The sequence below is a fragment of the Aquarana catesbeiana genome, linkage group LG04 (assembly GCF_042186555.1).
Source record: "Aquarana catesbeiana isolate 2022-GZ linkage group LG04, ASM4218655v1, whole genome shotgun sequence".
NCBI classification, from domain to species: Eukaryota; Metazoa; Chordata; class Amphibia; order Anura; family Ranidae; genus Aquarana; species Aquarana catesbeiana.
This window is the reverse complement of record NC_133327.1, coordinates 130,590,832-130,610,143: the sequence shown is the minus strand read 5'-3', so window position 1 is coordinate 130,610,143 and position 19,312 is coordinate 130,590,832. Positions and strand designations below refer to the sequence as shown.

At 39.9% G+C, this 19,312-nt stretch overlaps 1 protein-coding gene across 1 annotated transcript in view; it reads left to right on the top strand.

Annotated features, from left to right (window-relative positions):
- ATP1B3 (ATPase Na+/K+ transporting subunit beta 3) overlaps positions 1–18,258 on the top strand; it is a 66,345-nt gene extending 48,087 nt beyond the window's left edge. The window contains exons 3-7 of the mRNA XM_073625637.1: positions 2,757–2,861; positions 10,945–11,135; positions 12,188–12,238; positions 15,308–15,391; positions 17,274–18,258. Coding sequence (XP_073481738.1) covers positions 2,757–2,861; positions 10,945–11,135; positions 12,188–12,238; positions 15,308–15,391; positions 17,274–17,444 — 602 coding nt within the window. The 3' untranslated portion in view covers positions 17,445–18,258. The remainder of the gene's footprint in view (positions 1–2,756; positions 2,862–10,944; positions 11,136–12,187; positions 12,239–15,307; positions 15,392–17,273) is intronic.
- The last annotated feature ends 1,054 nt before the right edge of the window (positions 18,259–19,312 follow it).

The window sequence follows — 19,312 nt, the reverse complement described above, 5'->3', positions numbered from 1 at the left end:
TTAACCCCTTACAGTAGCGATTATCTGCTTTCTTTTTTTTTTTTTTTGTACTATAAAGGGCTAATTTTAGTTTTTTTTTTAACCCCATTATGTTACTAAACGTCTTAGACCTGGTTCACATCTATGTGTGTTTTGGTGCTTTCTGCAGAAACACACTACAGTTCATTTTAACATGGTTTCCTATGGGACACCTTCACATCTATGCTTTTTTCAGACGCTGCGTATTTGGAAAGGGTCAGGGACTTTTTTTTTTTTTTTTTTTTATAACGCAAAACTGCTTTTTTTGGTTCAATATACTTCAGTGGAGAAGCTGCAGAAAAGCATGTAATGCGTTTTTGCAGCAATTTAGTGTTTTTTTAATCTGCCCAACAACAAATTGGCCAAAACAAATGCAAAAAACGCAAATCGCAGCAAAATCACGTGCGCAAAAAGCACTGCAGAAACAGATCAAAAGCAAACTGCATAGGTGTGTACCGAGCCTTATGCTGGCCACACCAATCAATTTTCAGACAAGAATATTAAGCCGAAAAATCTTTGCACATTCACTGAATGAAAGAATGTTGTTGAAAATTTCTATATTTTCTGAATGAAAACCACATACACTGTCTGTCTGAAAAATCCTTTGACCATTTCTATTTCCAAATTTTCCCGTCACTGTGGTTGAAAATCAACGTCGATTTGACCCCACTAACAATTAGAAAATTGAACAAATGTTCTTAAAATGACTTTTTTTTTTTTTTTTTTTGAAGGACGACATTGTTTTTTAAATTAAAAAAAATGTGATCTCTGAGTCTGATATATACCAGATTCACCCTTTTCTTAGTATATACAGTAGATCTCTTCTAATAGTATATACAGTATCTCTCCTCTAATAGTATATACAGTAGATCTCTTCTGTCTGTTATTCTCAGAGTGGATTAGTTATTTTGCTCCCTAACCATATAGTTATTTATATTTACCACTGCATATAGATATTTTTAAAAAAAGGCAATTTATTCTTAAATTTTGCATAGTAACTAAATTATACACCACACTTTTTTTTTTTTTTTTTTTTAAAGGTTATTAACCGATTAATCGAAACAATAATTGGCCAGTTAATCGATTTATGAAAATAATCGTTAGTTGCAGTCCTAATGGGATCACTTGGTCAGGAACCAATCCAAATGGGATCACCTATGTTGGCAATGATCTAGTGAACATATGCGAGAAAGGCTTTATTCAGAAAAAGAAAATAGTTTTTTTTTTTTTTTTCATGTATTATGATCTTTGGTGAATTAAACCATCACACAGGTGTAACTGGTAAAAATACCATTTGGATCAATCTTTCATGATTGCAGTCTACTACACCCAATATTTTCTCACAACATGTAGAAATAGGTATATGAAGGAGATGCTGGAAAATGGATCGCCTTCCTCTGAATACAATAAAGGGGCTTTCAAAGCCTAAAGCTTTTTATCCTTATGCATTAGGGTAAAAAAACTTTCTGTAACAGAACCCTCCCTCCCCACCATATACTTACCTGAGACCATTCACGATCCACTACTGTGCATGAGAACTGAAGCTCTCCTGGTGCTGTCCCTCCTGGCTCCCACTGCTGTCATTCAAATGCTGGGGTGGGGCTGGTCCACCTGTTCTCTGTCAATGGACGCAGACAGGGCAGCTCTGGAAGAAGCCTGTATGAGTGCTCCCATAGCAAGCTGCTTGTGGTGGGGGGCACTCGACAGGAGGGAGAGGCCAGGAGAGCTGAAGAGGGACCCGAGAAGAGGAGGATCTGGGCTGCTTTGTGCAAATCAACTGCAACAGAGCAGGTAGGTATAACATCTTGATTGGTGTGATTTTATTAAAAAAAAAAATAATTTATATCACTTTAAGCATGTGATCCCAGCACAACGGAAAGTAGGTTTAGAAGCCCTTGCTTGGTACGCATTTGTCTGTAATTCATAATCACAATTGATCCCTGTGTCTCAGTAGTATGTTGTATGCTGCAGGTTGCTAACCATGCTTGCAGTGATGGGGCCAGTAGACAAGACGTGATCTGAGAATACAGAGGAGCAGAGCTGCTTCTCATCCTTCACTGTCTTCTTGTTATATCTAACTGACCATGGGGCTGCAGCCTGACCTAATGTGACCATGTGTGCAATCTTTAATGCTATGTGTTTTTCCCTTCACTGATCCGTAAACCCTTTTAGGTTGAATAAATTGAATTACCCTGTAAGAGGTGAATACCAGGATTTTGTCTTTAAAAATAGATAGGCCAGCTGATGGCTCTGCTATAATCTCTGTAGTCCACGTGATTGAGTTTATAAACTTGCTTTTACCTGTTTTTTAACCTTTTGTTTTTATTAAAATCTCCTGACAACAGGCCCAGTGTGCCCTGTGCGTCAGTCCACACCTTCCCCCGTGACGGGGAAAAAAAAAGCTTTTCATACTGAAATTCCACATTACACTGTCAGTGTGTCGGCCTGACACACACACCTTTGTGAGCCCCATCTCCCGAGGGCTCCACCTCCTGCTGGCACTGTCACCGATTTGCACGCAACTTGTGTACAACTTGTTTTTATTTTTTCCAGGTCTGTCTTGTGTCTGATTTTGCTACCACTCATTGCAAATTTTGCTAAAATAAACTTTGGTTTTATCCTGTTAAAAATTGTTCGGACTCTTGCCTTCATTTTATCTTTCAGTGAATGAAATCTATGGGAATTAATGTCTTTTTAAATTGGGGTGTAATTCTCATTTGTTTCCCCTATAATTCCAGGTCTTATGATTTCCCCTAAATCAGCTGGATTGGAACTCACCTTTAATAAAAACGAAAGGACTACATATGACGACTTTGTGAAAGCTCTTCATACTTTCCTAACGCGTAAGTATAATCTCACCATTCTATATTACTAGTAGATATTATTTATAGGCTGTCTAATTGGATTGAACATTGTAGTTTACACAGAGGTTGGTGTTTAGTCATTCTGTAGTCTTTAGACATATGCCAATTGGCCATAACATTATGACCACCCACCTAATATTGAATAGGTCCATTTTTTTTTTTTTTTTTGCCACCAAAGCAACCCTGACCTGTTGAGCCATGGACACCACTAGACCACTCAAGGTATGCGGTGGTATCTGGCACCAGGCTGTCAATAGCAGATCCTTTAAGTTGCGAGGTGGGCTCTTCATGGATTGGAATTGTTTTTCCAGCACATCTCAGAGATACTTGATTGGATTGAGACCTGGATAATTTGGAGACCAAGTCATCACCTTGAACTCGCTTTGTTCCTCAATCCATTCTTGTCATTTTGCAGTATAGCAGGGCATATTGTCCTGCTGAAAGAGGCCATAATATAATTTCCATAATAGAGTGTAATTGGTCACCAACAATGTTTAGGTAGATGGTCAAATGTGTAGAGGTGTCAAATAACATCCACATAAATGACAGGATCCAAGGTTTCCAGCAGAACATTCTTCAAAGCATCACCCTGCCTCTGCTGGCTTGCCTTCTTCCCATACTGCATCTTCTGTTCCCCAGGTAAGTGACTCACATACACCCGTCCAACATAATGTAAAAGAAAACTAATTCATCGGACCATCATCTTCTATTGCTCCTTGGTCCAGTTCCGACACGCACATGCTCATTGCAGGCACTTTTGGCTGTGGACATGGGTCAACGTGGGCACCCTGACCAGTAGGCGGCTACACAGCCCCATACACAACAAAATGTGATGCCTATTTGGTCTGCTTTCAGCACATCTATTTCAGGGCATGTTTACTTGCCTAATATATCCCACCGACTTTCAGATGCTATTGTAACAAGATAATCAGAGCTATTCACTTAACCTGTCAGTGGTCATAAAGGTATGGTTTGTCGGTGTACATTTGCTGCAATTGCTTACATCTTAAAAATAACTGGCTGGTTCTTCAAATGCAAGAACTGAGCCAGCTTGGAGCAAATGCAAGTTAAAGAAAAACTGAATTTTTTATCTCTGCTACTCCTATAGTAAAGAGCTGGTTACCAATAAGTGAGCATCTTTAGAAGAAATCCATTGCTGTGGCTTTTTTTTTTTTTTTTTTTACTTCAATTGTTCTGCAGAGTGCCAATTGCTCTGCTGCATACGTTCCTGGAGGGAAATTCTGTATATAAAATAGTCATAAGGATTTGGTACAGCATATAAGTAGAATAGGGTTGTGTCACTTAAAAAATTATGTTCAGGCAAGCATAACGGTAACTAGTTTATTTCTAAATATGTGCTTTCTCATTATGTTTTTGGTATTAGCACTTAGCTCTGCATTACTATGGCAGAAAAATTGGAATTTGGGCCTCATTCACACTGGCATAGTCTAACTTGTTTTTAGAGGACATTTCTAAACTGGGGGGGGTTGTGACGGAGCTATTCACATTGTGTGCTTTTACCTTTTTTGTTAAAAAAAAAAAAAAAAAAGAGTTCTGCACGTCAAGAATTAAGTTTGATTCTCTAAATGCGCCTAAACCTGCTAAGCATAAACTTCTAAACACAGGAAAAGGGGATCTGTGAAGTGTAAAGTTTGTGTATACCTCCTAGATGACTTCTGTGTTTAGAATCGCTAAAGCCTAGTACACATGGCCCGAATGTCGGGCCGCATCGGCCAATTCAATAGAAAATGGACAATATTTGGCCTGCGTGTGTATGGCAGCCGGTCTGACAGAAGCCGGCTGTTCGGCAGGCTTCGGTCGATGGGGCATGACCGAAAAAGGTCTGTCGAACGTCTCCCGATCAGCACTCTCAGCCAATGGCTGGGGGAGCTGACTGGAGTGTTCTGGAGGGGGCTGTCCCCCTGTCAGAACACAATAGCACAGCAGGGAAGATTGATGTACTAACATGAGATTTAGTACAGTGGCTCCTCCCTGAGCTTTTTTTATTTATTTTTTCCATTAAGCCTTTCTGGGTTGAACTGAAAAAAAAAAAAACGTGTACTAGGCATAACGGTCTTAGGTAGCAGTATTGGGCCCTTTTTTATTTTTTGCAAAAGGTAAATAAGTCTCTGCTGCCTTTTGATTGAGCTTTCCTTGCACACTCAGTAAGGTCAAATGGTAAATAGGGCAGTGATCTTCGTGACAACAGACCTGTCCCATTGCTGATGGTTACTTGTGGACTGTCCAGAACATTCAAATCTTACCCACCCATACAAAACATATGTCATTATTCTGAGTTTTGCACAAGGTGCACCGAGTACATCAGTACACTAAACAATGTGGTTCCTTCAGTCCTGCCCAGTATTCTCTTCTCTTCTTATTTGTTTGACCAATTAATTTATTAACCACTTCAATACAGGGCATTTCCACCCCCTTCCTGCCCAGGCCAATTCTTTTAGCGCTGTAACATTTTGAATGACAATTGCGTGGTCATGCTACACTGTACCCATATGACATTTTTATCATTTTTTCTCCCCACAAATAGAGCCTTCTTTTGGTGGTATTTGATCACCTCTGCAGTTTTTATATTTTGCGCTATAAACAAAAAAGCGTCAATTTAAAAAAAAAACACTTTTTTACTTTTTGCTATAATAAATATCCCAATTAAAAAAAAAAAAAATTCCGCAGTTTAGGCCGATTATGTATTCTTCTACATATTTTTGGTAAAAAAAATTTGCAATCAGCCTATATTGATTGGTTTGCGCACAAGTTATAGCCCCTACAAAAAGGGGGAAAGATGTACGCCATTTTTAATTTTTTTTTTTTTTTTTTTAATCGTGACTGTGACATTGTGGTGGACAGATCGGACACATTTGACACTATTTTGGGACCATTGACATTTATACAGCGATCAGTGCTATAAATATGCACTGATTACTTTATAAATGTCACTGGCAGGGAAGGAGTTGACGCTTGGGGGCGATCAAGGGGTTAAATATGTTATCTAGGGAGTGATTCTAACTATGGGGGTATGGGACTGACTTGGGGAGGAGACTGATCGGTGTTCCTATATACTAGGAACACACGATCTGTCTCCTCTCCCATGACAGGACGTGGATCAGTGTGTTTACACACACAGATCCACGTTCCTGCTCTGTGACGAGCAATCGCGGGTGCCCGGCGGACGTCGCGGCCGCCGGGCATGCGCATCGGCTCCCAAGTGACGCCAGAAAGCCGGGGAAGTCATGACGCCCACTCAGGATGGGAGATCCCACCTGCGGACGTCATATGATTATACGTGGGTGATGAAGTGGTTAAAACAAGTAGCAAGTGACTGATTAAGAACAGGTGGTGGAGATGAAAAATGCTCTATTACACACCCAACATCTAGCAAAAAGAATGAATTGGTTCCCACATCAAACGTCCTGTGAGTGGATGACCACGCCGTCAACATTTCTTAACTTTAATTTTCAAAGTGTTTGCCAGTGTTCATTTTGACGTTGAATTTCGATTTAGTTTTAGTCAGTCTTTTGACTAAAATACCATTTTAGTTTTAGTCGTATTTTAGTCATCTGAATTGTCATTTTAGTCAACTAAAATCTCCAGTTCATTTTGGTCGACTAAAATCTAATGGGTTTAGTTAAATTGTAATGCATTATTTAAGCATTTCACTAGAATTTTTTAACCTCCATTATTTACTCCTGGAGTAAAAATATTGAAACGCATGTTTTTATTATTTATGGTATTAAGGTTTGGACTTGCACTACAGACACAGATTTAGCCATTGTGATATATAACCAGTGTTAATTTTGACAGCAAATTTCGATTTGGGTATAGTATTTTGACTAAAATGCAATTTTTTTTTTGGTTTTAGTCGACTAAAGTCTCCAGTACATTTTTAGTCTACTAAAATCAAATGGGTTTAGTTAAATTTTAATGCATTATTTCTTTGGAACTGCCGAACATTATATACTCCTGGAGTAAAAATCGAATAACATGTTATTATTTATGGTATTAAAGGGGTTGTAAACCCTTGTGTTTTTTCACTTTAATGCATCCTATGCATTTAAGGTGAAAAAATACCTGGCAGTGACCAGCCCCCAACCCCCCCTGTTTTTTACTTACCTGAGCCCTGGAATTTGACCTGGCGGGGATGCGCTGTCCCTCTGCCTGGGGTTCTTGATTGGATAGATTTATAGCAGCGCAACCATTGGCTCCCGCTGCTGTCAGTCAAATCCAGTGATGCGGGCGCCCAGGGGACAGGGCCGAGTTATACATTCGGTTGCTATGGACGCCGAATGATGGACTCGGGAGCACGCCTGCAAGATAATCCCCCAGCAGAGCGCTTCTCCTAGGGGGTTATCTGATGTAGAGAGGAGCCGCCGGGGGACCCCAGAAGACTAGGTTCGGGGCCACTCTGTGCAAAACGAGCTGCACAGTGGAGGCAAGTATGATATGTTTGTTATTAAAAAAAAAAAAAACAACCCTTACAATCACTTTAAGGTTTAAACATGTACTACAGGCACTGATTTAGCCATTGATATAAATTCAGTGTAGTTTGTTAGTCTTTTGACTAAAATGTAATTTTAGTTTTAGTCGTATTTTGGTCAACTGAATTGTTTTAGTCATATTTTAGTCGACTAAAATCTTATTAATTTAGTTGACGAAAATACTTTAGTCAATAAAATTAACACCATATAACCAGTGAAATTAACACTATATAACCAGTCAAATTTCGATTTAGTTTTAGTCAGTCTTTTGACTAAAATGCAATTGTAGTTTTAGTCGTATTTTGGTCAGCTGAATTGTTTGTCATATTTTAGTCGACTTAAACAGTGTTAATTTCGCCAACGAAATGGCATGGCACTTCTGCAGTGTGTTTCCAATACTAGTGCATGCACTACTTTTGGTGCAGTGTGAATTAAACCCATTTAAAATGAATGGGCTCAAATCGCAACCCCTCTGAACTGCATGGGAATCGCACATAAATGCGCAGAGCATTCCTATGTGATTCCTAGTGTGTGAACTGACCCTAAAACCAGAATCTGCTCCAGGTTTGCTGTCGGTCAGATTACACCTTTTGTGGTGTTATGGAGACGGGCTTTACAGCGCCAGTGTTTTCTACTGAGAGCTGGAGGAGCTGAACTGAAGCTGGTTATTAAAAGATTTCACAAGGCTTTAGCTGTGTTTATGGTGAAGCTGTCCAGTGATGAAATGGTTACATGTGCCTTTCTTAGACATGCTGTGATCAGAAGGTCACTTGTTCACTTCCCAGCAGGGCTGAAATGACCTTCTGTCCCGTAGAATTGAGGCAGAAAAATATCTGCAAAGATTGCTGTTTTCCAGCATTGTACCTCTCATACTGATAGCAACATGTTTCTTTGTGTTAACAAATATTCTTAAAGAGTACCTGCCACTCATACTGTAGACAAGACCATTTTGTGGGTTAAACCAGACTTTGACTTGAAACTAACAATTTTACTAGTTCCTATTTAATGGGTTGCAGTGACAGAAAAAAGCACGGATGAGGCACTGCCTGTAGATGTCTCTCTTATAGAAAAACAAGTGCCTCGCGAAAGTATTCAGCCCCATGGTTGTTGCATTACAACCTAGAATTAAAATGTATTTTGGGGGGCTTTGCACCATGTGATGTACACCACACACAAAAAAATCTTGGGTACATAAGTAGTCCCCTCCCAAAGCTAATATTTTTGGAGCCAACATTTGCTGCTACTCTCTTGGTGCAGGTCTCCATTAGCTTTGAACATCTTGCCACTTTAGTTTTGCCTTTAAATAATGGGCAAAAATCAAACAAGCTCCTTTAAGTTAGATGGTGGCTTTGGTGTACATCAAGTCGATCAACAGATTCTCAATCTGGACTGTGCCTATGCCGTACCAGAACATTTAAATATTCCCTTTAAACCACTGAAGTGTACTTTTATCAGCATGTTTAGAGGCTGGCACAATGTATGTGTGAAACGTCGTCACCCCTTGGTCTGTTTTTCTCCTGGTGGATGGTCTTCCAAAAAGCCTGTTGGACAAATGTTGGCGTGCAGCTAATTTTTCTCACTTGGTCTACATGTTTGTGGTTGCGAGCCGGAGCTAGCACCCAGCCCTTCCTTTTTTGGTGGATTATTGTACTCATCTGGAGCAGCGATCTGTCTCATTTCTCATGTTTAGGGTCCTGCTGGAAGGTGAACATCCATCTGAACCTCAAATCTCTGGCAGACTAATACAGGTTTTCTTCAAGAATGTCCCTGTATGTATTACCATCCATCTTTCTTTCAATCCTGACCAGTTTTCCAGTCCCTGCTAATTAAAAGTTCCACAGCATGATGCTGTCCCCGCCCCACTTCACTGTGGGGATGGTATTCTCAGGGAAGGAAGTGTTGGGTTTGCCACACACATTGCATTTCCCATGATGACTAAATGTTAATTTAAGTCTCCTCTGAGCAGAGAACCGTCTTCCATGTGTTTGGGAGGTCTGCCACTGCCATTTGGCAAACTCCAAATGTGTATTCTTTTTTTTTTTAAGCAGTGGCTTTCTTTGGCCACTCTTCCATGAAGCTCTGTTGAGTGTACAACTTAAAATGGTCCTTTGGACAGATCTCTGCTGTAGATTTAATGGTGCCCTGTGGTTTGTTCAAAGGTTGGGATTTTTTTTTATAACCAAATTCTGTTCTATACTTCTCTACTACTTTTGTCTCTGACCTTTTTGGAGAGCTCCCGGTCTTCATGTTGCTTAGTGGTGTTGTAGACAGGTGTATTATATTTATACTGACATCATATAACACTGATTGCTTACAGGTTGCCTTTATGCAATCCTCTATTTAAGTGACTTCTGAAGTTAAACAGTTTGACCAAATCTTATTTAGGGATTTCATAGCAAAGATGGCGAATACTTATTCACGCTCTTAAGATTTTTTTTTTTAATTTTGCGTTTTCACAGTCTAATGCCCTGTACACACGGTCGGATTTTCCGACGGAAAATGTGTGATAGGACCTTGTTGTTGGAAATTCCGACCGTGTGTAGGCTCCATCACACATTTTCCATCGGAATTTCCGACACACAAAGTTTGAGAGCAGGCTATAAAATTTTCCGACAAAATCTGTTGTCGGAAATTCCGATCGTGTGTACACAAATCCGACGCACAAAGTGCCACGCATGCTCAGAATAAATTAAGAGGTGAAAGCTATTGGCTACTGCCCCGTTTTTATAGTCCCGACGTACGTGTTTTACGTCACCATGTTCAGAACGATCAGATTTTCCGACAACTTTGTGTGACTGTGTGTATGCAAGACAAGTTTAAGCCAACATCCGTCAGAAAATATCCATGGATTTTATTGTCGGAATGTCTGATCAATGTCCGACCGTGTGTACAGGGCATAAGCCTTGGTTCACACTAAAACATGGTGCAGGAAACCCAATCCATGCATGTTTTCCACCCCACCCTGCAGTTGCAATCTGTCAATGTTAAAGGGTTTGTTTACCCCAGCATTTCATATTTCTGATATGTGCCTGCTATACTATGTACTTGTATAAAAAAGTATCCTGTTCTCTATTGTATTGCCTCCTTTGTGTGAAATCCCTGGTGATCCTGCCAGTCCCTCTGCTTTCCTATTAAAAACTGACCACACTAAGCAGAAAAACACACTGTGGTCAGTTCTCTAGCTGTGCTGGGAACTCGTCCTGCTCTCCTCCAATGATCAGACTTGTCCTGACACACATTCACTGGGCAGCTCAGTATACTGCTGTCTCTCCTCCCCCCAGCTTTCATGACTTTCATAACTTTCATAGAAATTATGTTTTTTTTTTTTTTTTTTTTTTTTTTACACAATGGCTATAATTACTGGCCAGTATAAACCATCATATTTCTCTTATGTCAGTACAGTTTTTTTTTTCCTCTAGAGATAAACCATGGCTATCTTTCAGGAAGTGAAAGCCGCTGAACCATGATGGCTGCTAAATGTCTACCTCTTCCTCTATTATCCCTGGTTATCCCCAAAGTGTTTAGCCATTTTATTTTCTGCCATTCCTTATTGTTTCTGTTGTGTTTTCCAGCATACAACGACAGTCTACAAGCCTCAAATGTGCAATGCCCGCCAGGCCACTATTTTGAACAGGAAGCAGAAGAGAAAAAACTGTCGTGCCAGTTTAACAGGTCCTCCCTGGGCCCCTGTGCCGGGCTTGAAGAAAACAAGTTCTTTGGGTACGATGAAGGAAGCCCCTGCGTGATTGTCAAGATGAACAGGGTATGCTGTCTGATGTCTGTACATTGTCTGCAGAAAGTTCCATATGCCTGAATGCTAGGATTGGCCCCAGTTGTTGTATGAGGTTTCTTTACTTGGACCAATCAGTGCAGTTAGGCAGCTTTTAAGATGCCAGAACCATTTTACATACAGTGCAAGCTCTGCTTTTCTCATTGTATCTTGAGAAAGATGAAGCCTGTATGGTGCCCCATAACTTGGACTATAATTGTGAAGTGATAACAAATCTAAACTTTACCAGCGTTCTGATCCATTTTTATACTGTAGTTTTGTACTACTAATATTTTGTAACAAAGCACATCATAATCGGATAATGGCTCGGATTAAAGAGATCACTTGTGCCTAATGGGTGAAAAGACAGCTGTGTTATAGAAGTCATGATACTTGCCTAACTTTAGCCTTCACTGTGCATTGAAAGAGACAGACTTCTATGGCTCATATTGAATAGCAGTCAGGTATCCAACAGGTAGGTTGGCAGGTGCTAATTGATACATGTCACGGCATTCCCATCGTTAAGATTTGGCTTCATTATTGTTTTTCTCTACTGAGAAGGAAATTGGTTTGAAAAATATAATGACTGATCATGTTGAAACAATGCTTCTGGGCACAGGAAATTCATACTGCAATCAGTATAATTTAAATTGAAATGCACATGACTCGTCAAACTTACCGCCCGCGGTCCTTTCTAATCGGTTTTCTTAGAAATCTTTACACAAATCTGGCTGCACAGTTCAATTTCTCTGATTGCCTAGAAAAGATCTTTTGTATGAGCTGTCTTTCTTGGAAAAAACAACCTTCAACTTGAAATTGCCTGCTTCTTCAGGCTGTATCTGTGGGTAACCTTAAGCTGACAGCTGTCTAAAGGTGTCTAAAAGCTGTCACTTCCTGTTGTGTCTCTGGGACAGGAAGAGAAATCTTGTGTGCAGAACAGAGACCACTTTTTTTTTTTTTTTCATTTATCAAACGTTGTTTAATGTTGTGAATTCACATTTTATGACCATATCTTATGTGTTTTTTTTTTTTTTTTTTTTTAATAGGTAATTGGACTAAAACCACTAGGAAATCCGAAAATAAACTGTACTTCTAGGGTAAGTAAAACAATTGATTATATAGGAAATCGTGAATAGTGTCAGCAGTTTGAGATCATAACACCTCTAGCTCCACTCAAAAGTTATATTTAATTCAGATTATTGCTGCAGGGTTTAAAGGATACGTTCACCTTTGGGAGCATGCAACATGTTCCCACTCCTGCAGCCTCTTGTCGATTCAGGCTCCCCCTCCCTCCTTGTGACAGCGGGCCGGGGATCTTCTCTCCGCACCCGCTGTTACAATTTGAAGAGAACATGGCCATGCTTGGCTCCACCCACAGGACCACATCATTCGTTCACCGTTTTATGTCAATAAATGAACTACAAGTACCGATAGCCTTTCCTGACAGCTTGTAGTTCTCAGGCCCTATTCACACCATGGTGCAGAGAGGTCAGTTTTTCTGCACATGTTCTGCAAGGCTACATAGAACCATTGTTTTTATGTTCCCTGTTAACACCACAATGTACGGATTTATTTCTACACGGGAAAAAAACCTGACCTCAACATTGGTGTGAATAGGGTCATTGACTGACGTGCATGAAAACCGATGTGTCTGCAAGTGAAATCTCAGTTTTCCCATCAGTTTTCATGCACGTTTGGTGTGAACAAGCCTTCAATGAGCTACGGTGGTGCTGTTGAGCATTCTAGGAAGTTCATTGTGTCTTCCTGTCATTGTGTAACTACCTGCCCGTGTGAGCAGTCAGATACACCAGTTCTCAACCTCAGTCCTCAAGTACCCTCAACGGGCCATGTTTTGGGAACTTCCCTTAGATAAAATGGCTGTTATCAATACCATGCCATTGATTTGTATTTAAAGCAGCTGTGTTAAGTAAAGGAAAACCTGAAAACATGACCCATTGAGGGTATTGAGGTTAAGAACCACTTGGATACACTGATGTCTGCAGAAGCCTGAGATTGCAGATCTGCTGATCGTGGGTGCAATGCTTTACAGGCTCCTAAGAAAAAAAAATGCATATTTTTTGACCTGCAAAAAGATGTGCATTTATTATTTTTTTAGAACAGTGAACTTATCCGTTAATCACCCACCAGCTTCTTTCGAAGAGGCTTTCACTCTTTTAGTACAGCGAGTGAAAGGATTAACCTGGCTGGTGGCTTTGTGCAGTCAGAGTTCTCCTGGAAACCTTTGATAAATAAGGCTGTGAGTGCTCCCTGTGGGTGATCAGATGAGATTGTGGTGCTGATACTTTTCTTACAAGAGTATGTGGAGAATTCCCACAATGCCACAGAGCACTGCTGGGGTGTACAGAACACAGCAGGGTCTGTTCCTGTGTTACAGGCTGTAAGCCAGCACCTTTTACCCCCTGTCACAGTCACACCCTTACTCATTGCCCCACGTGTTTTGTTTTTCTTCAGGCAGCTGTAGCTGCGCTCGGTTAACTCAGTTTGTGAGAGCAGCTGAATACACAAATCCACAATCGTCCTCACAAGCTATGGAACAAATGTTTATAAATCTTGTCCCCTGTACTGCCTCGTCTGCAGGATGATGCTTCATGCTTTTTAGGGTGTAGTCCAGTATCACCTCATTCATTGTTCATAGTGGTTCAGCCATGTGTTCAAAGCAGTGTAATCATTAATAATCTTATCTGATGGAAGGGACTGTGCCGGACAATTGCAAATTTATTCAAAGAGTTTTCTCATTTGTATTAAAGCAACCGATTGGAATTTTATCTTTTACTAGTGTGACTTCAGCAAAGTGCATTATAATTGTTTGTCATTTTGAAGAGGCATTGAGGGACATTTTATCAAGCAAGTTAGCAACACAAATAGTCGCAAATAGGGTGGATTTGATTTAAATCGCAATTTAAATCACTAGTAAAAAGACTTGATTTAAATCATAATTTTTAAAGGGCAACTGTCGTCTCTGTCCCGCAGCGGCTCCTCCTCTGACCCACTGTTGACTCACCGACAGTCCTATTCACTTTAGTGATGTGGCAGTGACACAACAAGGTGAGGGACGTGGCGGCAGCAGGTGAGTGGATGCCCACTAACAGGCACTGCCATGATGGATCTGATATGACAGGTGCTCTTTAAATGTAAGGACTCATTCTTGCTGGTAGTTAGAATTTTTATTTATTTGCAAACAAAATGAAGGTTTCCTATTTATAATAAGCTGTCAGGTTGCTAAAACAGCGATATCAGAACCAATTCAATCATACAGTTTGTAGTGCACATAGGTTTGCAAAACAATGGGATAAAGGAATGTTCCTGAACTTTGTTTTATCTTATGGTTACTGGGAAATTGTGTGAATGCATTAATGCAGTGCATGTTATCTCAGCTTGCAGAGCTTGGATTCATTCAATGAGTTTACCAAAAATGTAAATATTGCAGAATATGCAGCCTCATGCTACATAACTAAACTCCATTTCATGCTGAATAAACTAAATTATTAATGTATCCTAAATATAAAACTATCTTTAGATAGATTTTTACTCCAAAAGCATTTTTATTAAATTTGATTTAAATTTAAAAAAATCTTTTTTTTTTTTTTTTTTTTTTTTTTTAGCTTTGATTTTTTTATCTACCTTGCAAATTGGGCTTCATATTCTTCAGTAAAGTCTCTGCATCAAGTTTACAGACTCCTATGCAGCCAAGTGTGACAGTTTGCAAAGTTGAAAGATTTATTACTGAAGATGAGACAGCTATTCACTTTAAGCAGATACATTATTAATAATCAGGTTTAATGTAGCTGCAGGTGTGCACTTTAGAGCAGCCAAAGGAGGAAATTATGACCCAGGCTGTAATCTTGTAACAAATCTGGCTTGTGATGTGTGTTGCTGCTTCTGTTTAGCATTGCTTTGACTAGTGACAGATTTGATAAATGTTCCCCCTTGTGCTTACTGCCATGTAATGCAATGGCTTTGAAAAGGACACTCTGACTCATCACATGACAGTGCATGGATGCAGCGATTGGCCACTAGACACTGAATGGTAAAAGTGATGCTGTCTGTCTCTTTAAGAAGTTCATTAATGTCTCTAATATATATATGCTGTGTTTTTAACACACATAATGACCTGTTTCCTAACAAGCAGTCTCTAACCTTTGCAGGTAGAAGACGTCAGCCTGCAATATTACCCTGAATACGGGAAGCTAGACTTGATGTATTTTCCGTATTATGGAAAGAAAATTCATGTAAGTGACCTCTTTAGAGATGGGTTTAACAATGATTGGTTTTGGTAACCGATATTAAGGTTTACATTTAAAACAGAACTCAAACTTTTCTTTTTTTATCTCATCTTCTTTTGTTCCTCTCATTTGTGCATTGCCGCTTCGTTAAGGTTGTGATTTAGACTTGGTTCACACTACTGCGACCTATTGTGCAACTTTGCCAGGCAGCTTGCTGGCGACTTGAGTACTACTTTAATGCGAAGTGAGGGAGGGGGGCTACACCGTAGGGAATGCCTAGTGTAATCTTCCTGTAATGTCTGATCCAAATCACATCAATATAGATGAGGATCCGACTTGGAGGCGACTTAAAGTCTATGGGCACAAGTCGGATAGAAGTCACCTTGAAGTAGTACAGGAACCTTTTCTAAAGTCGCAGCGATTTCATTAGTACTAATTAAGACCGCTCTCGTTGACCAACATGGGATTTCACATGTCATGTAACTTGGGGTTTCACAAGTCGAATCCCAAGTCACAGCAGTGTGAACCGGGCCAAATTTGATGTCAATGGGAGGGGAAAAAAAATAGTTTCCCCAAAAATCACCAGTTTATGAAATAAAGTCCGTGTCGGATACAAAAGAAGAAAAGGCATAACGAGTTGTTTAGTGGGATGAAAACAGAAGGGTCCTTCTGTTCATTAGACAGAAGGAAATTGGTCACTCCCAGATAACATCATGAATCTTTACATGCACTGCTAATTTCCAGCACGGTAGTTCAAGTGATTGTAAAGGTTTGTTTATTAAATTGTTTAATAATAAACATCTTATACTTGCTGCTCTGTGCAATTGTTTTGCACAGAGCAGGCTCAAACCACCTCTGTTGGGGTCCCCTGCTTGTGCTCTCAGCTCATCCTTCTCCCTTTCGAGTGCTAAGTTCAAGCAAGCTGCTTGCTCTGGATGGCAGAAAGGAAGAGAGCAGCACCGCACTAAGCGTAACAGATTAAAGCTTTAATTTGCTTTAAAAGTACACTCTCACATTTGAACAGTGGTAATCGGGCATTGGTTTTGGTTGTTCTGTCAGCTGTCCTGGATGTTCCCTCAGTTCCAGCTGGGCAGCAGTGATTGATCAATCTCTGGCTGCTCCGTAGGCATCCGTAGCTCCGAGGCTGGCGGATATTACAGCAGGCATCGTCAGACGCTTGAGAACAGGGGGCAAGGCTTGAGCGCTCATGTCCGGAGCATGCGTGCTCCATCAGGCAAAGTATGCAATGGTTAAGACCCCATCTGGAGATTAAATTTCATGCTTCGGAGACAAAACCGAGAGTGGATAGTAATACCGTCTTGGTCATCACAAGATAACTTATAGCATTTCCCATCACTTTCTGTGCCAATAACAATGGTGTCCAAGAAAGCGAGGGTATGGTAGGGACTGCTGGAAGGAACCGCATTGCTTATTGGGGGAACCATGCATCTGGCAGTTTCTGAAGTGGATTTTATTAGCATCGTAGCACAGGTGTTAGGACCGGTAAGTAGAAGATCTCATCTTTACAGGGGCCCCATTGTTTCTCATTACATGGTCAATTTTCTTACTATTCCAGTAGCTATCCAAAATCTGAAATAAAAATGTCTTGACCTATGAGCACATTTTAAATGCATCCCTTTCCAGTGATCTCTCAACTCTCTCAAAGGGCATCAATTTGTGTGCCTGAAGGGACCTCAGATATTCTACTACCAGACATGAGATGGCAGAATGGGCTTATAAAAAGTGTCTAGCTTCACTTGCCCTCTGGACGTGTTTTTTTTTTTCTGTATGTTTGAAAACCACATCCTACAGCTCTTGATCTGTAATTAGTGTGCCTGTTAATGACTCTTTTCTTCCAACCTTTCTGCTACTTTCTCCCACTCTGCAGATGCAATACGTGCAGCCTTTGGTTGCAGTGAAGATCATACCTTCCAATACTACCGGTTCATCAGAGATACTGCTAGAGTGCAAGATTTATGGCTCTCCTAACCTGAAGAATGAGGATGACAGAGACAAGTTCCTTGGCCGAGTCAATTTCAGAGTCCAAATTAAGGAATAGAACTAGGCAGCTAAACAGTGTCCAATTGAAATACATTGTGTGTTTTTTTTGTTTTTGTTTTTTTTTGTTTTTTTTTTTTTGTTTTTTATAATTTGTTTAATTTTTTTTTTAATATTATTATTTTTTGTTTGTTTTTTGTTTTTTCTTTTTTTTAAATTAGCCATACCTTCTTTTGTAGGATTTGAAACCATCTGGGAAACCGATGTAAATGGCACATGATCCAGGGTAGCATAACGAGTGTGCTTCCAGTCCTGACGATTTATCTTCTTCTGTGCTGAGATATAGATGGAGTTTATTCTTCCAGTATCTATCCCCAGCTCAAAAGTGGTTAAATCTTCCCTTTAAACGCATCTCTAAGGCCCTGTGTGGGGCCAGTTTACAAACCATTTAAAATAAATAAATTATCGTTTCATATTAGGGGACCTGTAAATAGCTGATTCTGAACATTATACTGGTGGTGTTCGTCATATTTTTGATGTGATTTTATCCCTCCTCTTCCCCCTCACCCAAAGCCCCCCTCTGTGAGTGTTACAAAGCTTAATGTGTTGTGCTATGTAAATATTTAATTGATTTAACACTGGTTTAACGGTCATATCTCAAACGCCTACACAGTTTTAGGGAACAAAAATGACAAACAAGTGAATGGTACCTGACCAACATGTACAAACAAATATAAGGAATTAAAAATGATTAAAAAAAAAAAACAAACAAAAAAGGAAAGATTTTATAACCTCTGCAAGAGTTGTGTGTCTTGTGCAGATGCCTTAAGTTCTGTATGAAAAAAGCAAAATAAAGTGGATTTTAAAGGTGAGAATTGGCAGCATTGGATTTATTTGTACTTCATACCTTGAGTGATTTTGAAAAGATGGTTTAAATTGCACGCCAGCATCTGATTTCCTCAGTTCATTTGAGACCTGTATTTGAATGCCATTACAGGTAATTCTTATATTGATCAGTGTCTCTGCTTCATAGAGTACCTATAGCTAGGAAGTAATTTTTATATAAGGACAGTGCTCGCTGACTGCATCTAAAGAATACATGCTGAACACTGGGTTCACAGCTATGCGATGCGAATGGGTGCGATTCTTGTGCAGATTTTTCCTAGAGTTCAGTGCCATTTTTGCATTGCATTTTGTGCTAAAGACAGTGCGATTTGTAATGCAAATTTAATGTGTTTTTGGAATGGGCTTGGGCACAGCTGCGATTTCTGTGAGGGGGGGGGGAATATGTAAAAATCTATAGAGAAAAAGGTATTCACACCCATCTGAACACAAGATGCGTTTTCAGTGCAGTTTTGATGTCCGTGGAGAGGAAAATCGCAATGCAGTAAACGCGCACCCTATCCTTTTTGTTTCCGCATTTGCATAGCGATTGCAACGCATGGATGTGAACAACTGTCATTGAACACAATGTGTTTTTGGATTACATGCAAATCTAGGCTTTTTGTAACGCATCAAAATCGCAACGGACTTGCATCAGTGTGAACCGCGGCACTAAAGTAGGTCTGAATCAAATCACTAAAATCTCATACAAGCTTCAACATGTTAATGAAATTTCAAAGTAGTTTTAATCTGAAGCTTTCACTTAGATAACTGGTGATTTAAGACCCTTGTTCAGGCACGTAATTTTATTGCTTTATCACATAAGACCTTAGTGGAAACTTCAGTTTAGGGTTGTCACTCAGAAAATAGAAGTCTATGTTCAGGGTAAATCCAGCACTAGCTAAAAGGTGACCCTTTCAGCAATCCCAAAGTCCAAGTAAAAATGTTCCCTCTAAAGTAGTAAATATTTGCCACTGTTCTAATCAAGAGGAATCGCCAGCAGTAGTTTATACAGAAACCAACACTTCGGGGCATGTCAATCCTCTG